The sequence below is a fragment of the Ranitomeya imitator genome, chromosome 4 (genome assembly GCF_032444005.1).
Source record: "Ranitomeya imitator isolate aRanImi1 chromosome 4, aRanImi1.pri, whole genome shotgun sequence".
Taxonomy (NCBI): domain Eukaryota; kingdom Metazoa; phylum Chordata; class Amphibia; order Anura; family Dendrobatidae; genus Ranitomeya; species Ranitomeya imitator.
The window spans coordinates 193,632,171-193,657,271 of record NC_091285.1 but is presented as its reverse complement, the minus strand read 5'-3'; the positions used below and the strand labels follow the sequence as shown (position 1 = coordinate 193,657,271).

The following is a 25,101-nucleotide window of genomic DNA, read 5'->3' as shown; positions in this document are numbered from 1 at the left end:
GCTTGATTCTTTACTAAAAAATGGTAGGGATATTTAATTTATCATATATATATATATATATATATATATATATTCTTTCTCTTCTGTTTCTCAGGAACAGGTGGCTCTGGATAGGAATGGTGTTCTCACAAGCCATATAACCATCATGGAACAATTACTGGTAAAATAAACATATACTGCATCTGTGACAAATTGGTTCAAAACTGGCCACAAACATCACAGTGCAAAAAGATTTCTGATCACGGTAACGCTTTCCTAGCTACACAACCGTAACGGTGCCCATACACTTTAGATTGATGTTGGCCAGACGCTTGTACGAATGACAGTTACATTACCTCTCCTTATTCTCTATTTTTCTTTTCCACTTTAAACAAAACATAGATGATTATAATGGTGATGATAACTCCCACAAAAGCTGGGATAGTTTTCTCCAAACTGAGAGTGATGTGCATGTCACCTTAAAAAAAAAAAAAAAAAAGTCTCCTTGTAATTGTCACACTGTGGGTAGACGCCTGGCAACTCTTCCATTTAGCAGGGCTCAGGAGAATTCTGGGCTTTATTCTTTAATGCCTATACAGGGATCTGGAATTTTATATCCACAGAGTGGATACTGGCCAGTGGAGTGAACAGGCAGAGAATTGTTGTGATGCCAGGTGTGAAGGATGGGGGGGATTTATTGACAGCTTACAATCCTAAAAACATGCAGCAGTAACAGGACACCTAGCTCAGCAGGGGGCGGGGGCAGCTTCTGGACCTCAAAAGGGAATTCACACCCCCACCAACTAGCTAGTACAGGAAGAGCCCCTGTGGATCCATACCATGCAGTCTAACTGCCTTGTATAAACAGCTATGATTTTATAAGGAGAACATGAACTTATCGTATGTCCTAGCCACACACGACTACATTTTTTAGATCTCTTCAATGGGCCAAATGCCTTCTAGCATCTCGACCTGTTCTAGCAACACATGGTAGGATGATATGTAAGATACAGGTTGTGAGCAAGTGTGGTGCCACGTCAGTGACTGCGTGGGAGACATCCTCTCTCTCTATCCCGTGTGGACATGGGGTGTCTGTGTAAAACTATAACAAACTGACGTTACGTGTCCCCAGGGGGTGCGGAATGTCACAATGATATTGGGGAGACCGAATTACATGATGCTTCTTATGTAATAGTGACATCAAGCGGGATGGCAAGGAGCTGGTTCGTCACACCAGGTCTAATCAGAGTCAGGGATACAATCATGAGAAAACAAGACAATGTCAATAACTAAACACCATAATATTTAAGATACAGAGCTAAACATAGCTAAAGACCAAGGTAGTAAAAAAAAATATATAACAGGCAGTTTGAAGTAATCTACTGGGCATTTAAATAGAGAGTTGCCCCGCTAAAAGCAGACTGGGTTTCAAGATGTTCTGTTCAAGCTCTTTTGAAGAAACACCTAGAAATGTCCAATTCCGAGGACTGTACACACAGTTATCAGTCAAGGAAACTAGATGAAAGAAATATTATCCTTACTTTCTTTCAAAATTGGAAGATGTCCAGCAGTGCTATCATTTCAACACAGCATCAATCAGTGGGACCCCGATACACCCAACTACTGTTCAGAGAAGCTTGGTCAGAAGTGATCTTGATGGGAGAATGCCATGCTTTCAATATGGATGTAACACTCATGGATCATGAACCCACTGCGCCACGGTCCGGTGAGAGACTGGAAAGGCGTAACTAGATGACCACCTGTGTTTTCACTAGAGCTACTGGTGGTGTGTTTAGACTTGAGCCACAAGGAATGCCCAGTACTGCTGCAGCTAACCCCAAGGTTAATCAACCAAATAAATAACTATATGTGTGGTCGTGTATCTGTATAAATATATAACACCTATAAATATGAAACAACAACCAATGATATGAGATTCAAATATATAATTTTATTATAAACACAATAATAACAGTTTAAAATTCAGGAAAGGACCACCAGGTGGCAGTAGAATGCAGGTTATCATACAAGGGCATGTCAGTAAAATTTGAATAATTGATTTCCAAGGGAATCAGATAATGTAACGAGCATGGAAATCTCACCATAAATGATTAAAGGTTGAGGTAATTTTGCTTATATTGCACTATTCACATTACATAGTATATTCCATATGGAAAAATAAAAAATAAAGTGAATATTGTGCACTGTGGAAATCTCACTATAAATGATCAAAGGTTGAGGTAATTTTGCTTATATTGCACTGTTCACATTACATAGTATGTTCCATATGGAAAAGTAAGGAATAAAGTGAATATCGTGCATATAGCAGAGTTGATATTACAACAAAAAAAAAAAAATACTCAAAAAATAAATACAGTGACAAAAAAGTGAAATTTACCCAGAAAAATCTAAATAAATAAATAGTAAATAATAAACTACCTCAAAAGGGCACCAAATAAGTCACATTCCATTTAAAGTGAACACTGTGCATGTCTCCCTCGTCAAAGCTGAAGCGAAACACGTGTTGGGCCGTGCGGGCTTATCATCAGGGTATGTCTGACCATGGAAATATTTCACATGATTACATTTTGGTGCACTTGGTAACTATTTGATGTTATTTATATTTTTGTTTCCCCCTTTATTTACTGTGCACAGCACTTTATTATATCTATTTTGGGGGTATATTATTTATCTGTCTATATAAGCTTACTTATTCACAGTGTTCACTTTAAATGGATACTTTCCTGATACATGCACTTTATATTGTACTATTAACACGCAGTGCAATGTGACTTATTTGGTGCCCTTTTGAGGTAGTTTATTATTTACTATTTATTTATGTAGATTTTTCTGGGTAAATTTGACTTTTTTGTCACTATTTATTTTTTGAGTATTTTTTTTTGTAATATCAACTCTGCTATATGCACGATATTCACTTTATTCCTTACTTTTCCATATGGAACATACTATGTAATGTGAACAGTGCAATATAAGCAAAATTACCTCAACTTTTGATCATTTATAGTGAGATTTCCACAGTGCACGATATTCACTTTATTCTTTATTTTTCCATATGGAATATACTATGTAATGTGAACAGTGCAATATAAGCAAAATTACCTCAACCTTTGATCATTTATAGTGAGATTTCCACAGTGCACGATATTCACTTTATTTTTTATTTTTCCATGCTCGTTGCATTATCTGATTCCCTTGGAAATCAATTATTCAAATTTTACTGACATGCCCTTGTATGATAACCTGCATTCTACTGCCACCTGGTGGTCCTTTCCTGAATTTTAAACTGTTATTATTGTGTTTATAATAAAATTTATATTTTAATCTCATATCATTGGTTGTTGTTTCATATTTATAGGTGTTATATAGCTAACCCCAAGGGTCTGGACAGGAGGAGCAGACTCGGTGTCCAAGGCAGGGACAGATGCAGAAGGTACTGATGTAGACGCTTGTTCAGATGGGCCAGACACTTGGACCGGAACTGGCAGCGTGGGTTTCAGGCACAGGAATTATGGAGCAGTTTTAGGATTCTGGTTCTGCGGGTGCGGTTTCAAGCACAGGTACCAATGGAGCACTTTAGATAAGTAAGCCTGGGCATTTCAGGTACCGCAGATGCAGTTTCAGGTTCCGCTAAAGAGGTTTCAGGTTCAGGTAACGCCGGAGTGGTTTCAGGTTCAGGTATCACCGAAGCAGTCTCAGGATTGTCTCAGATAAGATGGATACTAGAAAGCAGTACTGGTACTGGTACAGGTTTAACTGGACTGGTAAAAGGACCTCATAACAAGCAGCTTGCAGACTGACTAACTACAATTGTTACTTAGACACCTCCCTAGATTTGGAGATGCCTTAAGTACTAAGTGTCTCCTAGCTATTGGCTGAGGACACTTAGGATTGTGCGTTGCCCTTTTAAGAGGTCGGGAATGTGCACGCACGTGCCACCAGGAAAGTAGTGCAGCAACCCCTGAGACTGGGGCATAGCAGCTGGAGCAGAAGACATGACAGGGCGGCCTGGGCGGTAAGTGAGTTGGTGTTCCTGCTGGAGGGAGGGGGGAAAGCATGCAGGGATGCTGGAGACACAATGGAAAAAAGACTATGAAACTCAATTATAAATAAAAACCTAAGAGCTGGGCTACAGAAAATGGCACCAGGTGCTCTGCTCTGATTAGTCAAAATGTGAACTATTTGGCTGTGATAGGAGGCAGTTTATTTGTTGAAGGGCTGGGAGCAGTACAATAATGAGTGTATGCAGGCAACAGTGAAGCATGGTGGAGGTTCCTTGCAAGTTTGGGTCTGCATTTCAGCAAATTAAGTTGATGATTTTATTATGATTAACCGTTTCAAGACCAGGTTTTGTTTCAATTTTGAGTTTCTGTTTTTTCTCCACTTCTTTCCAGAGCCATAACTTTTTTATTTTTCCATCAATATGGCCATATGAGGGTGTGTTTTTGTGGGACGAGTTGTACTTTTGAAGGATACCATTGGTTTTGCCATATAGTGTACTGAAAAGTGGGAAAAACATTCAAAGTGTGGAGAAATTATAAAAAGTGCAATTCCATAATTGCTTTTTGTTTTGCTTTTTTACCATGTTCTGTAAATGTTAAAACTGACCTTCCACTATGATTCTGCAGATCATTAAACGTTCATAGATACCAAATATGCATAGGTTCTTTTTTACTTAAGTGGTGAAAAAAAAAATTCAAAAAAATTTGCCATTTTGCGAGACTCGTAGCGTCTCCATTTTATAGGATCTGGAGCTTATTTTTTGTGTGCTGAGCTGACATTTTTATTGATACCATTTTGTTGTAGTTACAATCTTTTTTATCTCCCGTTATTGCATTTTAAAGCAATGTTGCGGTGACCAAAAAAATGTAATTGTGGTGTTTTGATTTTTTTCTCGTTACGCCGTTTACCGATCGGATTATTTTTTTATATTGATAGATGGGGCGATTATGAACTCGGCAATACCAAATATGTGTTTTGTTTTTAATTGTTTTATTTTGAATGGGGCGAATGGAGGGTGATTTAAACTCTTATTTTTTAATATTTTTTTACTCTACTTTTTACTTGCTTAAATAGTGTTCATGGGAGACTAGAAGCTGTGGTCATACGATCGCTTGTGCTATATAGAGCAGTGCTTCAGCCCTGCCCAGTGAAGCAGAAATGCTCCCTTGCTATGAGCGCCGACCACTGGACAGCGCCCATAGCGATCCGGCAATGAGAACCACAGGGGTCTGCTCAGATCCCGGGTTGTCATGCCAACCCGTCAGCGACCTGCAGTCATGTGACACGGATGCAGATGGGCAGGATTAGTGATGTATTTCCGGCACAATCGTGTTAAATGCCGCTGTCAGAGATTGACAGCAGCATTTAACATGTTAACAGCCGCGGGTAGATCGCGATTCCACCCACGGTTGTTAGGGGCACATGTCAGTTGATGAAATCGCCGGAGCACGCAGCAAACGCTAGGAGGCCACCTTAGGCTGGTTTCACATTTGTGTTTAAAAACGCAGCGTTAAAAACGCAAACGCAGGTGGTGAAAATACCAAAAAAATAAGAAAAAAGAGAAGCGCACTCACCAGTGATGATACGTCAGATTTATTCGGACATAAATGCTATAATCCAGGGAGGGTAGTGAAAACACACGGACGACGGCCGTTTCATGCGCAATGCACTTCAACTGGTCCAGTTGAAGTGCATTGCGCACGAAACGGCCGTCGTCCGTGTGTTTTCACTACCCTCCCTGCATTATAGCATTTATGTCCGAACAAATCTGACGTATCATCACCGGTGAGTGCGCTTCTCTTTTTTCTTATTTTTTTGGTATTTACATGAACTGTTGTACAAGCAGCACCCCGGCAAGTATTTTTTTTGCCTTATAGGCTACATATGGCAATATAGTGCACTGGAGGAGCGTCATAAGAGTCTAATGAATAGCAGTGGTGCGAATGTCACTTTTTCTTTGAGTTATATGGGCAGGTGGTGAAAAAACGCATGTAAACACGTGCAAACGCTGTGTTTTTTAGACGCATGCCTTTTTGTATGCGGTAAAAAAACGCAGCGTTTTGACGCGTTTACATGCATTTTTTCCTGCGTTTGCGTTTTTGAAACGCATGATGAGAAGTGTGTGACAGCTGCCAATCATCACAATCAACTAGAAAACCCACTAGAAATAGCTAGGGTTAGGGTTAGGATTAGGGTTAGGATTAGGGTTAGGGTCCCTTTGTGTTAGAGTTAGGATCCCTTTATCACCTTGATGGTGGGGGTTAGGGTTAGGGTTTGGATCCCTAGGGTTAGGGTTATGATCACTTTATCACCTTGATGGTGGGGGGTTAGGGTTAGGATTAGGGTTATGATCACTTTATCACCTTGATGGTGGGGGGTTAGGGTTAGGGTTTGGATCCCTAGGGTTAGGGTTAGGGTTATGATCACTTTATCACCTTGATGGTGGGGGGTTAGGGTTAGGGTTAGGATTAGGGTTTGGATCCCTTTATCACCTTGATGGTGTGGGTGGCTTATCAGTGTGTAGACTTGTTTTTTTCTATGGAAACGCATGCGTTTAAAAACGCATCCAAACGCATGTGCTATAAACCCATGCGTTTACATAGACAGCAATAGGTTTTTTTGCCGCAAAAAATGCATGCGTTTTTTTGCGGCACAAAAAACGCCTCTAGAAATTACTACATGTTGCATTTCTGCAACCAAACGCAAGCAGAGAAACGACGCATGCGTCGTCAAACGCGGCAAAATGCATACAAAAAAACACATGCGTTTTTAATGTTAAACATAGGGAAAAAAACGCATGCGTTTTTTTGCGCTAAAACGCAGCGCCAAAAAACGCAAATGTGAAACCAGCCTCAGACGTACCTATACGTCTAAGGTTGTAAAGGGGTTAAAGGTGTCCTTACTGTTGAGTAATACAGGCAGATACTTATCCATAATGCAATACCTTCAGGGAGTAATTTGATTGGCTCCAATTGTATTCTGCAGCAAGACAACTACCCCGAACTTACAGCCAATGTAATTAAGAACTACTGTATACTCTGCATAAAGAAGAATAAGGAGTCCTGGAAATGGTGACATGACCCCACAGAGCCTTGATCTCACAATCATTGAGTCTGTGTGGTATTACATTAACCTCTTTCTGACCTCAGACGGGAAAATATGTCCGAGGTCAGAACCCCCACTTTGATGTGGGTTCCGGCGGTGAGCCCGCATCAAAGTCGGGACATGTCAGCTGTTTTGAACAGCTGACATGTGCCCGCAATAGCGGCGGGTGGAATCGTGATTAACTAGTCAAATGCCGCTGTCAAACGCTGACAGCGTCATTTAACTACCACTTCTGGCCATCGGGCCGGAAATGAGCGCATCTCTGATCCCCGTCATGTGACCGGGGATCAGCGATGCGTCGGCATGACAACCAGAGGTCTCCTTGAGACCTCTATGGTTGTTGATGCCGGCCTGCTGTGAGCGCCACCCTGTGGTCGGCGCTCAATAACAATGCAGTAATTCAACTACATAGGAGCGATCTATGGTTCGCTCCTATGTAGCAGAGCCAATCGAGTTGTGCCAGCTTCTGAAGCATGGCAAAAGTTTTAAAAAAATGTTTTAAAAAATATGAAAAAAAATATAACAGTTTAAATCACATCCCTTTCGCCCAATTCAAAATAAAACAATTAAATAAAAAATCAAACCTACACATATTTGGTATCGCCGTGTTCAGAATCGCCCGATCTATCAATAAAAAAAAGGATTAACCTGATCGCTAAACGGTGTAGCGAGAAAAAAAATTGAAATGCCAGAATTAAGTTTATTTTGGTCGCCGCGACATTGCATTAAAATGCAATAACGGGCGATCAAAAGAACATATCTGCACCAAAATGGTATCATTAAAAATGTCAACGTGGCACGCAAAAAATAAGCCCTCACCCGACCCGAGATCACGGGTATTGGAAAATGGCGCATTTTTTACATTTTTTTTATTTTTAGCAAAGTTTGGAATTTTTTTTACCACTTAGATAAAAAATAACCTAGACATGTTGCATGTCTATGAACTCATAATAACCAGGAGAATCATAATCGCAGGTCAGTTTTAGCATTTAGTGAACCTAATAAAAAAGCTAAACAAACAACAAGTGTGGGATTGCACTTTTTTTTGCAATTTCACCACACTTGGAATTTTTTTCCCATTTTCTAGTACACGACATGCCAAAACCAATGATGTAGTTCAAAAGTAGAACTCGTCCCGCAAAAAATAAGCCCTCACATGGCCATATTGACAGAAAAATAAAAAAGTTATGGCTCTGGGAAGGAGGGGAGCGAAAAACGAAAATGCAAAATCGAAAAAAGCTAGGGTTATGAAGGGTTTAAGAAAAACAAGGATTTGCACAAGTGTACATTCACAGAAGATATGTGGTTAGTTATCCAACATGCGTGGAAGAACTTTCCTCCAGAGTTCCTTCAAAAACTGTGTGCAAGAGTATATAGTAGAATTGATGCTGTTTTGAAGTCAAAGTGTGGTCACACCAAATATTGTGACCACAAAAAGTTAGCAGTATTACCACTGCTAATTTTTAATACATTCTTACTTTCCAGAAATTTTTTTACACACCTGCCTGAAATTTTTGAACAGTATTGTGTATATAAAGGAAAAACAAGCAGCAACAGTTTACATATAGTAGTCATTGATTGCACGCCCAGCAGTTGTAATCCAGTACAACTATTCGCAGTTGAAACAAAGAACAAATGCAGGCAAAGAATTCAGATGAAATAGATAGGTGATTTATTTCCCCATGCTTAAAATGTCCAACAGATGTCTTGTCATATTTTTGATTATATACAAAAATATTGATAAATGTAATTAATCCTAAGTTCTTTTTGCAGGAAAATCATGTGATACTGCCTATAACCACAACTGTATGCGCATTCCTGGTAAGAGTTTTTACAACTACTTGAATTCTATGATAAAAATGCTAGGATATATTTCTCAATCATTTCTAATTATGAGACACTGCAAATTGTATCTAGATACTGTTAGAACAGCGCTGGCACCCCTGTGCATGTCCCTTTCCTCCTCCCAGCAGGGATTCCGCCATGTTCACCTACCCGTCCCTCGGTTTCTGTTTCCTCCCAGGACCTGTGCACAGCAAGCAGTGGCAATGTGCTTAGGACACATGCACGCTCACTGTCTCTTAAAAAGGCAGAGCTAGCGCTTCTGAAAACTTCCCCAGCCAATAACTGATATGTAAGGAACCCTCAGGGCCGGACTGGCCATCTGGCAATTCTGGCAAATGCCAGAAGGGCCTGTCTGGTCGTGGGCTGCCTTGCCTGCTATGTTGTTAACAGAATCGGTGTTCTCAAGACTCCCATACTGTTAAGAGTTGTGAAGGAGCACAAGTCGCTGACTCTGTCACTTACCCCACGAGACGAGTATCATTAGAAATATTGGTCTTGTAGAAAATCTTCCTTTCCTCCATCCAGGGTAATATTAGTAATATGTCCCCTCTGGTTCATGGGGACGGGGGCAAAATGGGCCTCTGTGATTTCAAATGCCAGGGCTGAATTTCATCCCCAGTCCATACCTGCCTCCGCTACTGGGAGGTGCCTTAGCAACATTAGTATTCAGTGTGTTTCAAGCTACCAAGTTATAAGGTCCCTGTGCATGTGCTACATGAACCTGATCCTGTCTGTTGTGAATTCAGCTTTTGGGCTCCCTCCGGTGGTTGTAGAGGGTAATGCAGTTGTGCCTGGATTGCAGGAGTGGACATGTGTATCTACTAATTGCAGGACTGACTGGGGTATATAGCTTTGCAGGATCCTTTAGTCAGTGCCAGTTGTCCATTGTTCTTGAATGATTCACTTCCCTGCTGGACTCTCCAGTTTGCTGTGTTTTTCTACAAAGATAAGTCCTGGCTTTGTTTTTGCTGTCCACCTGCAGTGGACCTTATAGTTCTGTGCATTTTCATGTTTTTGTCTTGTCCAGCTTGGTCTGTGAAGGATTTTTTGCAGCCTAGCTATTTCTCTGGAGATGCAGATATACCCCCCATGTCTTTAGTCAGATGTGGTGATCCGTATTTTCTGCGGTGGATATTTTCTAGTGTTTTTATACTGACCGCATAGTACTCTGTTCTATTCTTTCTTTTTAGCTAGTATGGCCTCCTATGCTAAAATCTGATTTCATATCTACGTATGTTATTTCCCTCTCCTCTCACAGTCAATATTTGTGGGGGGCTATCTATCCTTTGGGGATTTTCTCTGAGGCAAGATAGGTTTCCTGTTTCTGTCTTTAGGGGTAGTTAGATCTTAGGCTGTGCCGAGGGGTCTAGGGAGCGTTAGGTACCCCCCACGGCTACTTTTAGTTGCGCTGCTAGGTTCAGGGTTTGCGGTCAGTACAGGGACCACCTTCTCCAGAGTACGTCTCATGCTGCTCCAAGGCCACCAAATCATAACACCTGTCCATTCTGCCTGCCCTGTAAGAACCTCATCCTGTCTGTCCATTCTGCCTGCCCTGTCTGAACTGGTTTTTCTCCGCCCTGCTGTAACCTGTTCCTGAGCCCATCCTGCCTTTACCAAGTCCAGAGCCTGATCCGTCTTTACGCTCACCAGTTCAGTGTGAACCTGCACTTGTGATCCTGTACCTGAGTCCGTCCTGTGTTCATGAACTTATCCTGTCCATTTCTGATCCAGTACCTGTTCTGTCTACCAGCCACACATCCTCCTGTTTTCTAGTTCCTGGCCTGTTCTGCTTCCCTGCCCCTTTCGTGGGTTAACTGCAGCGGCTTCGGGGTCTGACCTGGAGTAGCACCTGCTGATCATCTTGGATCAAATCTAACCACACCATCAGAGGTTCTAGTGAAGAACCAGATGATCGCTTAGTTATGCCCCTCCAGGCTGCATAACATATAGTATAAAAATATGCCATATGACACGATTCCGCTGCTCAGAGTGTCTGGGACTCTGTGATGGACAGCTCTGTCATCCTGTGCTGCGGTGTGCTGAGCTGTTGGTGCTTTGATTGACAGCTTGGTTGACCTATCTGACTGGCAGGTGCAGAGATATCCACAGGTGCTCCCTGTTCTTGGTAATTGCCCTGCTATTTAGGTGAGCAGTCTGGCCCAGATCACTGCCAGTCAAAAGCTTGTTCTAAGCTTGTGCTCTCTGGTGTATACGCCTGTAGCCTGTGCTGTAAGTTCTGATCTTCTGCTGCTGACCTTTGGACCGTGTTCTGACTACCCGTTTGTTATTGCCCCTTTGCTAATCCGCTCCCTATTTCTCTGGTATTCTGACCCTGGCATGTGACCTGACCTACTACTTTGTATTTTTCCCTATCCTTTACTATGTGCTCTTCTGGTATTGACCCCAGAACATCTGACTTCGCTGATTCACAGCCTGGCTGTGGACTGTGACTAGCATCACACCATATTTCTCATAGCTTTTCATGCTGCTTTATGAATCTGGCACGTCTTTGAGTTTACACCACCTGTTAGTTGGCTTACTTTGTGCATACAAATTTTGTTACACTGCATTGCACTTTAGGTATATATCTATAGAGTAGGGGTGGGTAATTAATTTTCCCAAGGGGCCACATGACAGATTATGACTGTTACAGGGGGGCGAACCAATAGGCTGAAGTTGAATTCTGTACAATATTAATATTAACATATTAATTAGAATTATTTTTTTTTATGCTAATTGTATCACTTAATATTGAGCAGAATTAATTATGCCAACATCCTCTATATACACCGTATGAGCCCGCACACAGCCTCTGTATACTGTACAAGCCCACACATAGCCCCTCTATATACAGTAAGAACCCCCATATAACCCCCTATATACAATGTGAGTCCCGACATAGCCTCCTGTATACAGAATGAGCCCCAAATAGCCTTCTATATACAGTATAAGCCCCGGATAGCCTCCCCATATAGCGTGTGAGCCCCCAAATAGCCTTCTATATAAAACATGAGCACCTACATAGCCTTTATATACTGCATGAGCCCCCATATACCTTCCTATATAGAGTATTTACCCCACATAACCTCTCTATACAGCATGAGCTCCACATAGCCTTGTATAAACAGCATGAGCTCCACATAGCCTGCTATGTATAGTATGAGCCCCACATTGCTTCCTATGTACAGTATAAGCCCCGCATAGCCTCCCCATATAGTGTGAGCCCCACATAGCCTCTCTATATACAGTGTGAGACCCCACATAGCAGGCATGGTGCGCCTTGTGGGCCACTATTTTAGCCAATCTGCAGGCACAATATGGCCCAATGGCCGTAGTTTGCCCAGATCTGCTATAGAGGGATACTTATTATAAAAAAATATAAAATTAATACTTTATTGTAAATACTTTAAAATAATTATTCCATGAAAAATAAATGTGACTAAATACATAGTTGTTGCATCACCCCAAGAAGCACTTCAGTAGCAAACCCTGCCTCTCCTGTGAGGTTTATAGAGAAGAGATATTTAGACCAACTTCGTTATACCAAGAAACAGAAAGATGATCGGCACAGAGCTTCACTATAGCGCAATTGGAGATTCGCTTAAACGATCTGTTTCAGAAGGACAGATGAGGTCTCCCTTACTGTGAGCTGCGGGTGGTGCTATGCAATCGTCAGAGTTTTGTACAAGACCATATAATGAGAAGAAAAATGATGCAGCACTCACCCTTGCGCTTCTTCCAAGTGTGCTCTTTATTCAGCAAAACATACTATACATAGTATGAACCGGCATACGCAGTGATCTGTGAGGGAGCAGGAGTGAGGAGAGACCGGACGACAGCCGTTTCGCGCTACGGCGCTTCTACGGGTCCATATTTAGACCAGCAGGGGGGATTATTGTAATTTAATTGTAAAAGAAAGTAAAATACATCCTATCTCCAATTTGTGCCAATTAATATATCCATTATGTCAATGAACAATTTTGGACATTTCGATAAATGGCATAGGAAGAAACAAGAAAGTCAGCTCACCCATCCAAGTATCCAGGACTCAGAGCACAGAAACTGCAGTGCAGCAGGAAAAGCATTCAATCCAATAGGTAATCTAGCTCAGGCAGTCTGTTAAAGGCTTTCAAAATTTATTAGGAAAATTATTTAAAATAAGTAATCCATTCAGCATAAAAGTGACAAGCCCGCAATGTGGGAAGAGTTCTATGGGCAGACTCCTTTCGAGCCTAGCGGTTCTTAATCCTTGCATACCTCAATATGTGACTTTTATACTGAATGGATTACTTATTTTAAATAATTTTCCTAATAAAAGTTGAAAGCTTTTAACAGACTGCCTGAGATGGATTACCTATTGGATTGATTTCGATAAATGTGTACATGGGATACACCCCTGATAGATATATGAATTGTCACAAATTGGGACATAGCATTTATTTCACTCTCTGTTAGGCCTCATTCAGATATCCGATATTCTTACACAAGCGCTATATGCGGTTTTCACGAATAGCAATCGAACCTGTGATAGTCTATATGACCATTCACACGTCCATGATTTTTTGTGGACCATGCAAAATCGCGGAGACATGTTCAATTGTAGATGTCATGAAAGACAGTTTTTTGCATTAAGTTACGTCAGAATTCTGTTACATTTAGCTTAATAATAAACCTTTTTTTAATGTGTGAGGTTTATTGTATATAGAATATATACAGCTGTGGCCAAAAGTATTGATACCCCTGCAATCCTGTCAGATAATACTCAGTTTCTTCCTGAAAATGATTGCCAACACACATTATTTGGTATTATTATCTTCATTTAATTTGTCTTAAATGAAAAAACACAAAAAGAATTGTTCTAAAGCCAAATTGGATATAATTCCACACCAAACATAAAAAAGGGGCTGGACAAAAGTATTGGCATTGTTCGAAAAATCATGTGATGCTTCTCTAATTTGTGTAATTAACAGCACCTGTAACTTACCTGCGGCACCTAACAGATATTGGCAATAACTAAATCACACTTGCAGCCAGTTGACATGGATTAAAGTTGACTCAACCTCTGTCCTGTGTCCTTGTGTGTACCACATTGAGCATGGAGAAAAGAAAGAAGACCAAAGAACTGTCTGAGGACTTGAGAAACCAAATTGTGAGGAAGCATGAGCAATCTCAAGGCTACAAGTCCATCTCTAAACACCTGAATGTTCCTGTGTCTACCGTGCGCAGTGTCATCAAGAAGTTTAAAGCCCATGGCACTATGGCTAACCTCCCTAGATGTGGACGGAAAAGAAAAATTGACAAGAGATTTCAACGCAAGATTGTGCGGATGTTGGATAAAGAACCTCGACTAACATCCAAACAAGTTCAAGCTGCCCTGCAGTCCGAGGGTACAACAGTGTCAACCCGTACTATCCGTCGGCATCTGAATGAAAAAGGACTGTATGGTAGGAGACCCAGGAAGACCCCACTTCTAACCCCGAGACATAAGAAAGCCAGGCTGGAGTTTGCCAAAACTTACCTGAAAAAGCCTAAAACGTTTTGGAAGAATGTTCTGTGGTCAGATGAGACAAAAGTAGAGCTTTTTGGGCAAAGGCATCAACATAGAGTTTACAGGAGAAAAAAAGAGGCATTCAAAGAAAAGAACACGGTCCCTACAGTCAAACATGGCGGAGGTTTCCTGATGTTTTGGGGTTGCTTTGCTGCCTCTGGCACTGGACTGCTTGACCGTGTGCATGGCATTATGAAGTCTGAAGACTACCAACAAATTTTGCAGCATAATGTAGGGCCCAGTGTGAGAAAGCTGGGTCTCCCTCAGAGGTCATGGGTCTTCCAGCAGGACAATGACCCAAAACACACTTCAAAAAGCACTAGAAAATGGTTTGAGAGAAAGCACTGGAGACTTCTAAGGTGGCCAGCAATGAGTCCAGACCTGAATCCCATAGAACACCTGTGGAGAGATCTAAAAATGGCAGTTTGGAGAAGGCACCTTCAAATATCAGGGACCTGGAGCAGTTTGCCAAAGAAGAATGGTCTAAAATTCCAGCCGAGCATTGTAAGAAACTCATTGATGGTTACCGGAAGCGGTTGGTCGCACTTATTTTGGCTAAAGGTTGTGCAACCAAGTATTAGGCTGAGGGTGCCAATACTTTTGTCTGGCCCAGTTTTGGATTTTTGTGTAAAATGATCAATGCTTTGCTTTTTGCTTCATTCTCTTTTGAGTGTTTTTCATTTAAGACAAATTAAATTAAGATAATACCAAAGAATTTGTGATTGCAATCATTTTCAGGAAGAAACTAAGTATTATCTGACAGAATTGCAGGGGTGTTAATACTTTTGGCCACAACTGTAGGAACTTGCTTACTTGTAATTAGAGTTACATTTATTTGCTTACACTTTGCTGCTTGAGCTGGAATATCACAAATGTCTAATGGTCAATTTACCTCATTAACATAAGTTAACTGGTCCTTAAACAACCACCAATCGGCTCCTGCAAGTGTAACATGGTGCAAGGTGGTGGCTGTGAGGAAAGGCGCTCGTCTTCAGCCTCCCAGCATGTTACATGAAAGTGTGAGTCCCTGGCTGAGTGTGTGGGCTTGGGCTCTGGAGGTGTAGGCAGCCAGGGCCAGGTCTGCTGTCATGGCCGACAGTAACCCCTGTATCACCCCCTGGCCCCCTCCTAGGACAAGATCATGTTTTCTTCTCTGAGTACCTTGGTGCTGCTTCTCTGTGTCATCTGGGATCTCCCGGCATGAGAGTGTGTACCCTACAGACGGGTCCGCAATTAAAGAGTCACAGTCTGGCTTCACTTTAACTTCAACTTCTTTACTTAACACAGCATGGTAACACAAGCCCCATCCAATACCAATAAAATAAAGACACAAAGGACACAGAATTAACTTTGGAATAAATTGGCCGTGGCGTTTATTTTTGGGTAACTAAACAGCAATTTAATAAAATTTTAATAACCAGGATAACTTCAATAAATAATTCCAAAAACCGAATAAGCTTTACCATAAGAAGTCCAAATCCACCCGAATCCGGGCGATTATTCCCACAAAATAAACGGCACGACAGAAGGGGTAGTGAGAACAGAAAAAAAAAAAGGGGGGGGATGGCGGGATCTTCAAATCTTGCTTGAGGTAACTGCGCCCAGCGCGCCCAAAACAGCTGTATTTATAGATAAGAATTCCTCCTGCACAGAGCTGATTAACCAATCACAGTCCGTAGAAATTGCGGGAAAAAACACCTGAAAGAAACCGGTTTTAACCAGATAAAACCTGCTCGTGCCTAGCACAGCTTACTAGAGGAATTCATTAACCCTTTGAAGTGAATAAAAACACACACAGTTTACCGAATAAAACGTAATTGTTAACATGGTGGCCGTGTTATCATGCGCCCCCCTAAGATTTCACTAAGGGGAGGGCGTTCATGGTAACACAAGCCCCACCCAATACCAATAAAATAAAGACACAAAGGACACAGAATTAACTTTGGAATAAATTGGCCGTGGCGTTTATTTTTGGGTAACTAAACAGCAATTTAATAAAATTTTAATAACCAGGATAACTTCAATAAATAATTCCAAAAACCGAATAAGCTTTACCATAAGAAGTCCAAATCCACCCGAATCCGGGCGATTATTCCCAAACGCCAAGCCTTAAAAAGGCAAGGCCCCCCCAAAACGCCCCAGCCAACTTTCGATAATGGCCTGGAGATCCAGATTGAAGATATCCAGGCCAATATCGGACAGGTGAACTAGATCCCCTCTATACAATCCCGGGACACCATCCTCGAGGTTGACGTGCCTGAAGGAAAAACCATGAATTAACGGCATAAAATTCTGAATATTCCTGTTCACCCTCTTCCTGATTCGTTCAAGGAACGAAGAGCCCTTCTGGAACCACAGTAATCTAGGTACAATTTCTGAAAATACAAATGTAGAACAAGCAAATTCCGATTTCAATAAACACAAATCCCTCTTAATGAAAGATAACAGGTCAAGGGTTTTTAATTTACCAAGATCGTTACCACCTAAATGAATAATGACTAAGTTTGGATAAGGTCTCTTCTCAGCTAGCTTACGAATCTCAAAGATCAAGTCTTGCCAAATCATCCCTCTCTTGCTATGCCAAAAAATCTGGATGAGGGAATTATCAAAGGATAAATTCTCAGTATAGCATCTCACGAATGCCCTCTTCTCGGCCCAATAAACAAAGGAGTGTCCGATGATCCAAATGGTAAGAATACCTAAAAGATGAACAACAAATTAATGATATAATTGAGGGCGAATATATAATTTAAAGCGGTTCGACTCCCATCTACCAATTCTTCTAATAGTTGTTTCACTAAGGCCGAGTCTAGCAGCCTCAGTAGCTGCCCCAATCCGAAATGAATGTGATGAAATTTTAAGATCTCCCAAGCCCAAATAATTCAGAGATTTTTTGAGAATAAAATTAAATTGAAAAACGGTCGCCGGTTCTTTATTCATATGTAAAAGAAGGGGCCGTCAGAGCTAGGACGGTAGGACAACCATCTCTGGGCATTGGCCACCGGACAGATGATCGAATCAGAAATAGCCCTAAGTTTTACGGATGCACCCCTGCCCAATTGATCGGTTTTAGACTTTTTTATAAACAAGATCAAATGATGACCTTGAAACGACACATGCTCCAAAGCCAAACCCGCCGGAGACGATTTCTTGGGGGAAACAATTTCACTCACTCTCAATGCTGCAAAAAACGCAAAACAAAAAGCGGTAGCGAAAAGCGACGCTTCAAAACGATCAGAGCAGACAGAGGGAAGTGATAAGCAAATGTCCTTAAGTAATTGAGCCGAAATAGGCCGACGCATATCGGGTAAAAAGGAGGCTTTCCGAAAACCTTTTAAAAATTGCTTGACCACGAAAAATTCCGATAACGGCTTCTTACCAGAGATCTTTAGAAAAAATGAAATCCCTGCCAGATTTTTTGAAAGAGCTGAGAAGGATAGGCCATCCCTAACTAACTGTTCAGCAAAGCAAAGGGCAAAAGCAGGGTTACTCTCATAACAGGAATAGTTATTAACATTACAGAATCTAACCCACATACTCCAAGCGGCTGAATAATCCGCCCATGTTCTATGTGCCAAAGAATTCTCCACATACGAATGAATCAAACTTGAATTAGCTCCCATATCTGAGGAGGACAAATTGATCTTCCTTTGTCTGTTCCCGAGACTTGATCCAATGGTTGAGACGCCTGGCGGTGACAAATGAGCTGTGCATTATCAATGCTGCTATTGATGGAAAAAACAGCTTTGAGCCAAATATTAGATTTTAAACAGAGAAGGGTCAACTGCCTGAGAATTACAGCACAGAAATGATTCTTAGAAGAGAGGGTATTTATCATAAAGACTAATCCCTGTTTATCCGAGCGGAAACTAATTCGTTTATTAGCAAGATGAGCACCCCAAAATTGAATAGCCAAAAAAAATGGAAAAAAGGTCCAAAAATGCTAAATTTCTAGTAAGGTTGCTTTTAACCCAAGAAACAGGCCATGATTCAAATGCCCACTCGAAGGAAAATGCTAAACCCATCCCGAGGTGCTCATCAGTGAAAAAGGATAGATTAAGCTCATCTGAAAATACAAAGGGGGATTGCCAAAGATTCTTCCCGTTAAAATCTAACAAAAACTTCAACCAAATTTTTAAATCATCTTTAGTATCCCTGTTGAGGCGAAGGTGGGCATGTGGGGATGAGTGACCAGCTGTGAGCTCATATAAACGTTTCGAGAAAACCCGGCCCATAGGAATGACCTTCAGGGCGAAATTTAACATTCCTAAAAGCGACTGGAGCTCTTTAAGAGTAACCTTGTCCTTAGGTAAAAAACTTTGAATCAGTGAACACAGCTTACCAATCTTTTCATTTGGAAGGGAGCAGGTCATGCTCGCAGAGTCGATATGGATACCAAGAAAAAACCAAAGAAGTACACGGAAAAACTGTTTTTTCTTCCGCAACGGGACGCCAAAATGCTCGCAAATCTTTAAAAAACTGGATAGGAGGGAAAAACAGGCATCCGAGCCCATAGGGCCAACAAATAAAAAATCGTCTAGATAATGTAAGACTCCCCCTTTGGCTACTGAAAATTCAACTACCCAATGCAAAAATGTAGAAATTGACTCAAAATAGTAACAGGACAACGAAAAGCCCATGGGAAGGCATCTATCGAAAAAGAATTTATCATCAAAAGTTATACCCAAAGAATTAAAACCTTGAGGATTGACTGGTAGAATTCTGAAGGCGGATTTTATGTCGGATTTTGCCATAAGAGAATTTCTTCCGAACTTCTGGAGGATTTCAATCGCATCGTCGAAGGAAGAATACTTCACAGAACAAACATCAGTGTTGACTTCATCATTAAGAGAAGCTCCCTTCGGGTAAGACAAATGGTGTATTAAACGAAAGGAGCCAGACTCTTTCTTAGGAACTACCCCAATAGGGGAAATCCTAAAGATTTTAAACGGAGGAGAATCAAAAGGGCCTGACATTCTACCCGCCTCCAATTCTTTTGCCAGTTTATCCCTAATAATTAATGGGTACTCGGCAGCCGAGGGCAGATTCTGGACTAATTTACAACCCATGCCTTTGAATTGTGGAACGAAAAAACCTTCTTGAAAACCATGAAAAATAAGAGAACTAATCTCCTGATTTGGAAAAACCCCTAACCATGGGACCATGTTTTGCACTTTCACTGGGGTCAAAGCCCTTAGGAACAGGTTCTTTATTGGGCCCTTGTTGTCCCGAGTGAAATTGTTTCCTATAGCATTTAGACATTGGGTGGCTGCCCCCACAAAAGGAACATTCATGCCGGAAGCGGCAATTAAGAGCCCACTTGCAATTCCCTTCATTGAAGGCGAAACATATACCTTTTTTAGGAGGGGCATTCACATTCTGTCTAGCTGCCGGGAACCTTTGGGGCAACATTAAATTAATCCAAAGTCCGATATCTTTCTTTCCCCAAGATAAATTGGGATACATAGCCAATTTTTGTCTAAATGACTCGTCATATTGGAGCCAAGCCATACCCCCAAAATGTCTATAAGCCTCTAAAATAGAATCCAGGTGCTGAAATAAGCCAGAACAAGCACCAGGAAATTTCTCCCCTAAAACAGCAGCATAGATAGCGAATGCCTGGAGCCAATTGTTAAATGATTTAGGATTAACCTTTTTCTTATCATCGGCTTCATCCTTCCTATCATATCTATGCTGCTGTTCTTTTGAAGAAGGTAATAGGGAAAAAATGTCCACATAATCCTTATTCCAGATCTGCTCTTTTACAGAAGAACTAAGGTGAAATCCCAATGGGGACACCTCACCCCCCCCCCCCCTCGGCTCAATACACACAAAGGTTACCAAAAATAGGGCAACACACGATAGGGTCTGCAAAAAAAAAAAACAAGTTCTGCTTACCTGACCGCGCTCCTGCTCTCTCCACGCAGCTGAAGCGTGCACTCGCCGGCGACTGACAATGACGTCAGAAGCCGTCGACGTGTGCGCTGCGGCCGACTTCAGCTGCCAGCCTCCAAATGGCTGGTGGCTGTTGTTAACTATTGACGTACGGGCGCGGGCCCGCACGTCAATAGCGTTAAACAGCTGCAGCGCCGGCCGCGGTTTTAGAGGGCCCCGGGCGAAAGAGTCTCAGTGGGCCCCCCCTTTAACACATAGCATGATTCATGATGCAGATACAGCAGAGAAATATAGCATAGCCACATAGCATATAACACAGCCCACGTAGCATATAGCACAGCCACGTAGTGTATAACACAGCCCACGCAGTATATAGCACAGCCCACATAGTGTATAGCACAGCCACGTAGTGTATAACACAGCCCACGCAGTATATAGCACAGCCCACATAGTGTATAGCACAGCCACGTAGTATATAACACAGCCACGTAGTATATAACACAGCCATGTAGTATATTGCACAGCCCACGTAGCATATTGCCCAGCCACGTAGTATATTGCCCAGCCACGTAGTATATTGCCCAGCCACGTAGTATATTGCCCAGTCACGTAGTATATTGCCCAGCCACGTAGTATATTGCCCAGTGATGGAGTATACAGCACAGAGCCACGTAGTATACAGACTTAAAATAAAAAATAAACATATACTCACCCTCCGATGAATTCTGGCCCTGTATCGCACGAGGCAGCTTCCAGTCCCAGGGTTGGTATGAGCGCAGGACCTGTGATGACGTTGCGGTCACATGACCGTGACGTCATGGCAGGTCCTTCTCACATACCATCCTTGGCACCGGAAGCTGCCACTTGCATGGAGCGGGCACTGGAGCGTTGCGAGGAGCGGGAAAGGCGATGGAGGGTGAGTATAGCAGGTTTTTTCATTTTTTTATTATTTTTAACATGACATATTTTTACTATTGATGCTGCATAGGCAGCATCAATAGTAAGTAGTTGGGGACACACAGGGTTAATAGCAGCGGTAACGGAGTGCGTTACACCGCGGCCCGTTACCGCTGCTATTAACCCTGTGTGAGTGGTGACTGGAGGGGATTATGGAGCGGGCGCTGATTGTGGGGAGTATAGAGCAGGCGCCGGGCACTGACTGCAGCGGAGGGACTAATCGGACTGTGCCCGTCGCTGATTGGTCGCGGCAGCCATGACAGGCAGCTGCCGAGACCAATCAGCGACGACAGACAGAGGCCGCGACCAATGAATATCCGTGAAAGAAAGAAAGACAGACAGACAGAAAGACGGAAATGTGACCCTTAGACAATGATGTGATATATATATATATATATACATATATACTTCTCACCTGTGTCTTGCCTCTCTGTTGTTTTCTGTCTCTGTTCTCACATCTTTTCTGTCTCCCGCTCTGATTTTCATATTTCCTTCTGCCTCTTCTTCCTGCTTGTCCGTGGCTCCGCCCCCGACATTTAGCCCCGCCCCTCCATGGCTCTTCACATTGTGAGAGCAGTGACGCTGCTGGAGGGGCGGGATCGGAGCTTCTGCTGCTGACTGCAGGTGCGGGGGTGAGTCACAGCGTGTGTGACTGTGTGCCCCTGCTACACTGCAGCCAGCAACTCTGCACGGCCGCGCGCACTGCCAGCGCTCTGCTCCAGTCCTCATAATGCTGGGAGGAAGGAGCAGAGAATGAGTGCACACAGCCGTGCTGATAGCCGCCCCCACATTGTGCCGCCCGGGGCGGCCCGCCCCCCCCGCACCCCCCTTCCTACGCCACTGCCTCACCCTTTTCTTGCTGGATGACGTCACGCTCCATGGAGACTTCGGCACCCGAACCCCCATGAGCTGGAGACTGTTGCAGAGATGCTGGGCTGTGATCTTCTTCCAGATCAGAAACTGGTGACCCGGACCTCCAAGATGCTGCCGCGGCGGCAGCTGCGCTCACCTCTCTTGCTTGAGTAGATCTTGATAGTCGGGATGTTGTCGGTGGTGATCCCTGGGCCCCGGCAGCTCTTTTATGGCTGCGGTGGCTAGATGAGGAGATTCTGGCATGTCCGGCCACAGGTGCTTCCAGAACCGCTGCGCGATCCCTAGAGGAAGTTCCGGCGGCAGGTAGCGATGACGCCGGTAACGTGCGACGAGCGTCGCTACGTTCCCGCGAAATACTGGGGGATTCCCGGCTTGAAGGCCTCCTACTCCTGCTGCGAGGTTCCGGTATCCGGTCGGGCACTCTGGAAGATGGCGGCGGTGAGTATGATGCCCTGGGCCGGCGACTCCTTGCTGAGCTGCGGCATGGAAGCGGCTGGACCGGCGGCTCACATGGGACTGGAGAAGAGAGCGGGGTTTGCGGCACGGGAGCTGTAAAAACTTCCAGAGCGGAGGTAGGTTTTACGGCAGGTTGTATAGCTAGACAGCTCCGTAGCCACTCCACACCGCCCTCATCCTCCGCCCTTCGGAGCAGTTGCTGCATAAGCTCCTCCATCAGCTGATATCTTCCTATCTTCTTATCTTCAAATCTTGCTTGAGGTAACTGCGCCCAGCGCGCCCAAAACAGCTGTATTTATAGATAAGAATTCCTCCTGCACAGAGCTGATTAACCAATCACAGTCCGTAGAAATTGCGGGAAAAAACACCTGAAAGAAACCGGTTTTAACCAGATACAACCTGCTCGTGCCTAGCACAGCTTACTAGAGGAATTCATTAACCCTTTGAAGTGAATAAAAACACACACAGTTTACTGAATAAAACGTAATTGTTAACATGGTGGCCGTGTTATCATGCGCCCCCCCCTAAGATTTCACTAAGGGGAGGGCGTTCATTATCCAGGGCACAGTCAATCATAACAATTGGCAATGCTTTCCCTTGCCTCTTCTCTGTGCCGCTAAGCCTGTCCCCGGGACGGTTCATTTCCTCTGGTCCCTCAGTGTCCTCAATGTCCAGAATTCCTGCTTCTCATGGGGGTATTCTCTGCCATTTCGCAATGGTCCTTAGCATAGCGTCCCATGCAAAAATCTGCCACATCCTGGATACCTAGCTCCCGTTCTGCTAAGCCTTCTTCCCGTAGCACTGCAGTCCCACTTATACTGCACCGCTATCTCTGGTGTCGCTGTGCTTCGTTCTGTACTCCGACCCCCTGGATACTGACTGCTGGGCCCACTCTTCTAACAAATGTTGCGATGTTTCACACGGGTGCCCCGGCCCCAACTGCCTAAACCATGGAAAATCTCACTACTTATCCCACCGTGTCCCTCCTACAATTAACTATTACTATCCCACTAATAATGCCCCCATCTAGTGGCCAACTTAGGGTAATACTCTCCCCAAGCACTATATGTAATGAACGGCCCGGGGAACTCACTTTCCCAAGCAACAATAACGGTGCAAAACATGTAACCAATAATATATATATATATATATAGTATATATAGTATATATATATATATATATATATATATATATACTAGATTGTGGCCCGATTCTAATGCATCGGGTATTCTAGAATATGCATGTCCCCGTAGTATATGGACAATGATGATTCCAGAATTCGCGGCAGACTGTGCCCGTCGCTGATTGGTCGAGGCAACCTTTATGACATCATCGTCACCATGGCAACCATTATGACATCATCGTCGCTGTGCCCGTCGCTGAATCAGAAACGTGAGATGTCTACGTCCTTTATGACATCATCGTCGCTGTGCCCGTTGCTGATTGGTCGAGGCCTGGCAGCCTCGACCAATCAGACGCGGGATTTCTACGTCCTTTATGACATCATCGTCGCTGTGCCCGTTGCTGATTGGTCGAGGCCTGGCAGCCTCGACCAATCAGACGCGGGATTTCTACGTCCTTTATGACATCATCGTCGCTGTGCCCATCGCTGATTGGTCGAGGCCTGGCGGCCTCGACGAATCAGAGACGCGGGATTTCTACGTCGACGCTGTGCCGGTCTCTGATTGGTCGAGGCCTGGCGGCCTCGACCAATCAGAGAGCCGGGATTTCCAGGACAGACAGACAGACAGACAGACAGATGGAAAAACCCTTAGACAATTATATATATAGATGTACAGAGTAATACACTTCAGGTATAGCAATACTCTTATGTACGGCTGGCAATACACTTGTACGTGTAGCAGTACCACTGTGTATAAAACATTCATAACATCAAATATATATAAACAAGGATTGGGAGAGAAAAAGGCATTATAACTGTCACATCCCGTACAGGAGTATTAAGCCTGTGCCAGCCACATGTAGCCAGTATTGTGGGCTGGGCAGGACCAGGTATTTCACAGTTCAATGCGGGAGACCAACTTCAAAAATCTAGTCTTTATTAAACGGTAACTAGGTAAGGGTTATACAAAGGATAGTGGGTACAAAGTCTTATGGACATTTCCTTTATAGTATGAAGCATTATTCCACACAGCATCCTTCCTCTGTAGTATAATTCAAGGCTTTCAAAGCACACTGTTTCCCCCTACTTTGCCACAACACAGCTTTAAGTCCTGGTTCACAAGTCTCCTTGTTCAGCGGCTCCACAACCTATTTCTTCCTTTACTGGAGCCCTGGATCTCTCAGTCGGGACCCTTCACTAGTTCTCATCTCTCAGTCCTGCTATGGCCCATCACCTTCTGCGTTACAAGTTTGGGGTCTCATGGCTAGGAGTCTTCTCTTAGGACCCGTCTCCGAAAGAC

The 25,101-nt window shown here is 43.2% G+C and overlaps 1 protein-coding gene across 1 annotated transcript in view; it reads left to right on the top strand.

The window, feature by feature from the left end:
* Positions 1 to 25,101, top strand: part of LOC138674023 (uncharacterized) — a 61,964-nt gene that overhangs the window by 13,291 nt on the left and 23,572 nt on the right. The window contains exons 6-7 of the mRNA XM_069762001.1: positions 95 to 160; positions 8,878 to 8,925. Coding sequence (XP_069618102.1) covers positions 95 to 160; positions 8,878 to 8,925 — 114 coding nt within the window. The remainder of the gene's footprint in view (positions 1 to 94; positions 161 to 8,877; positions 8,926 to 25,101) is intronic.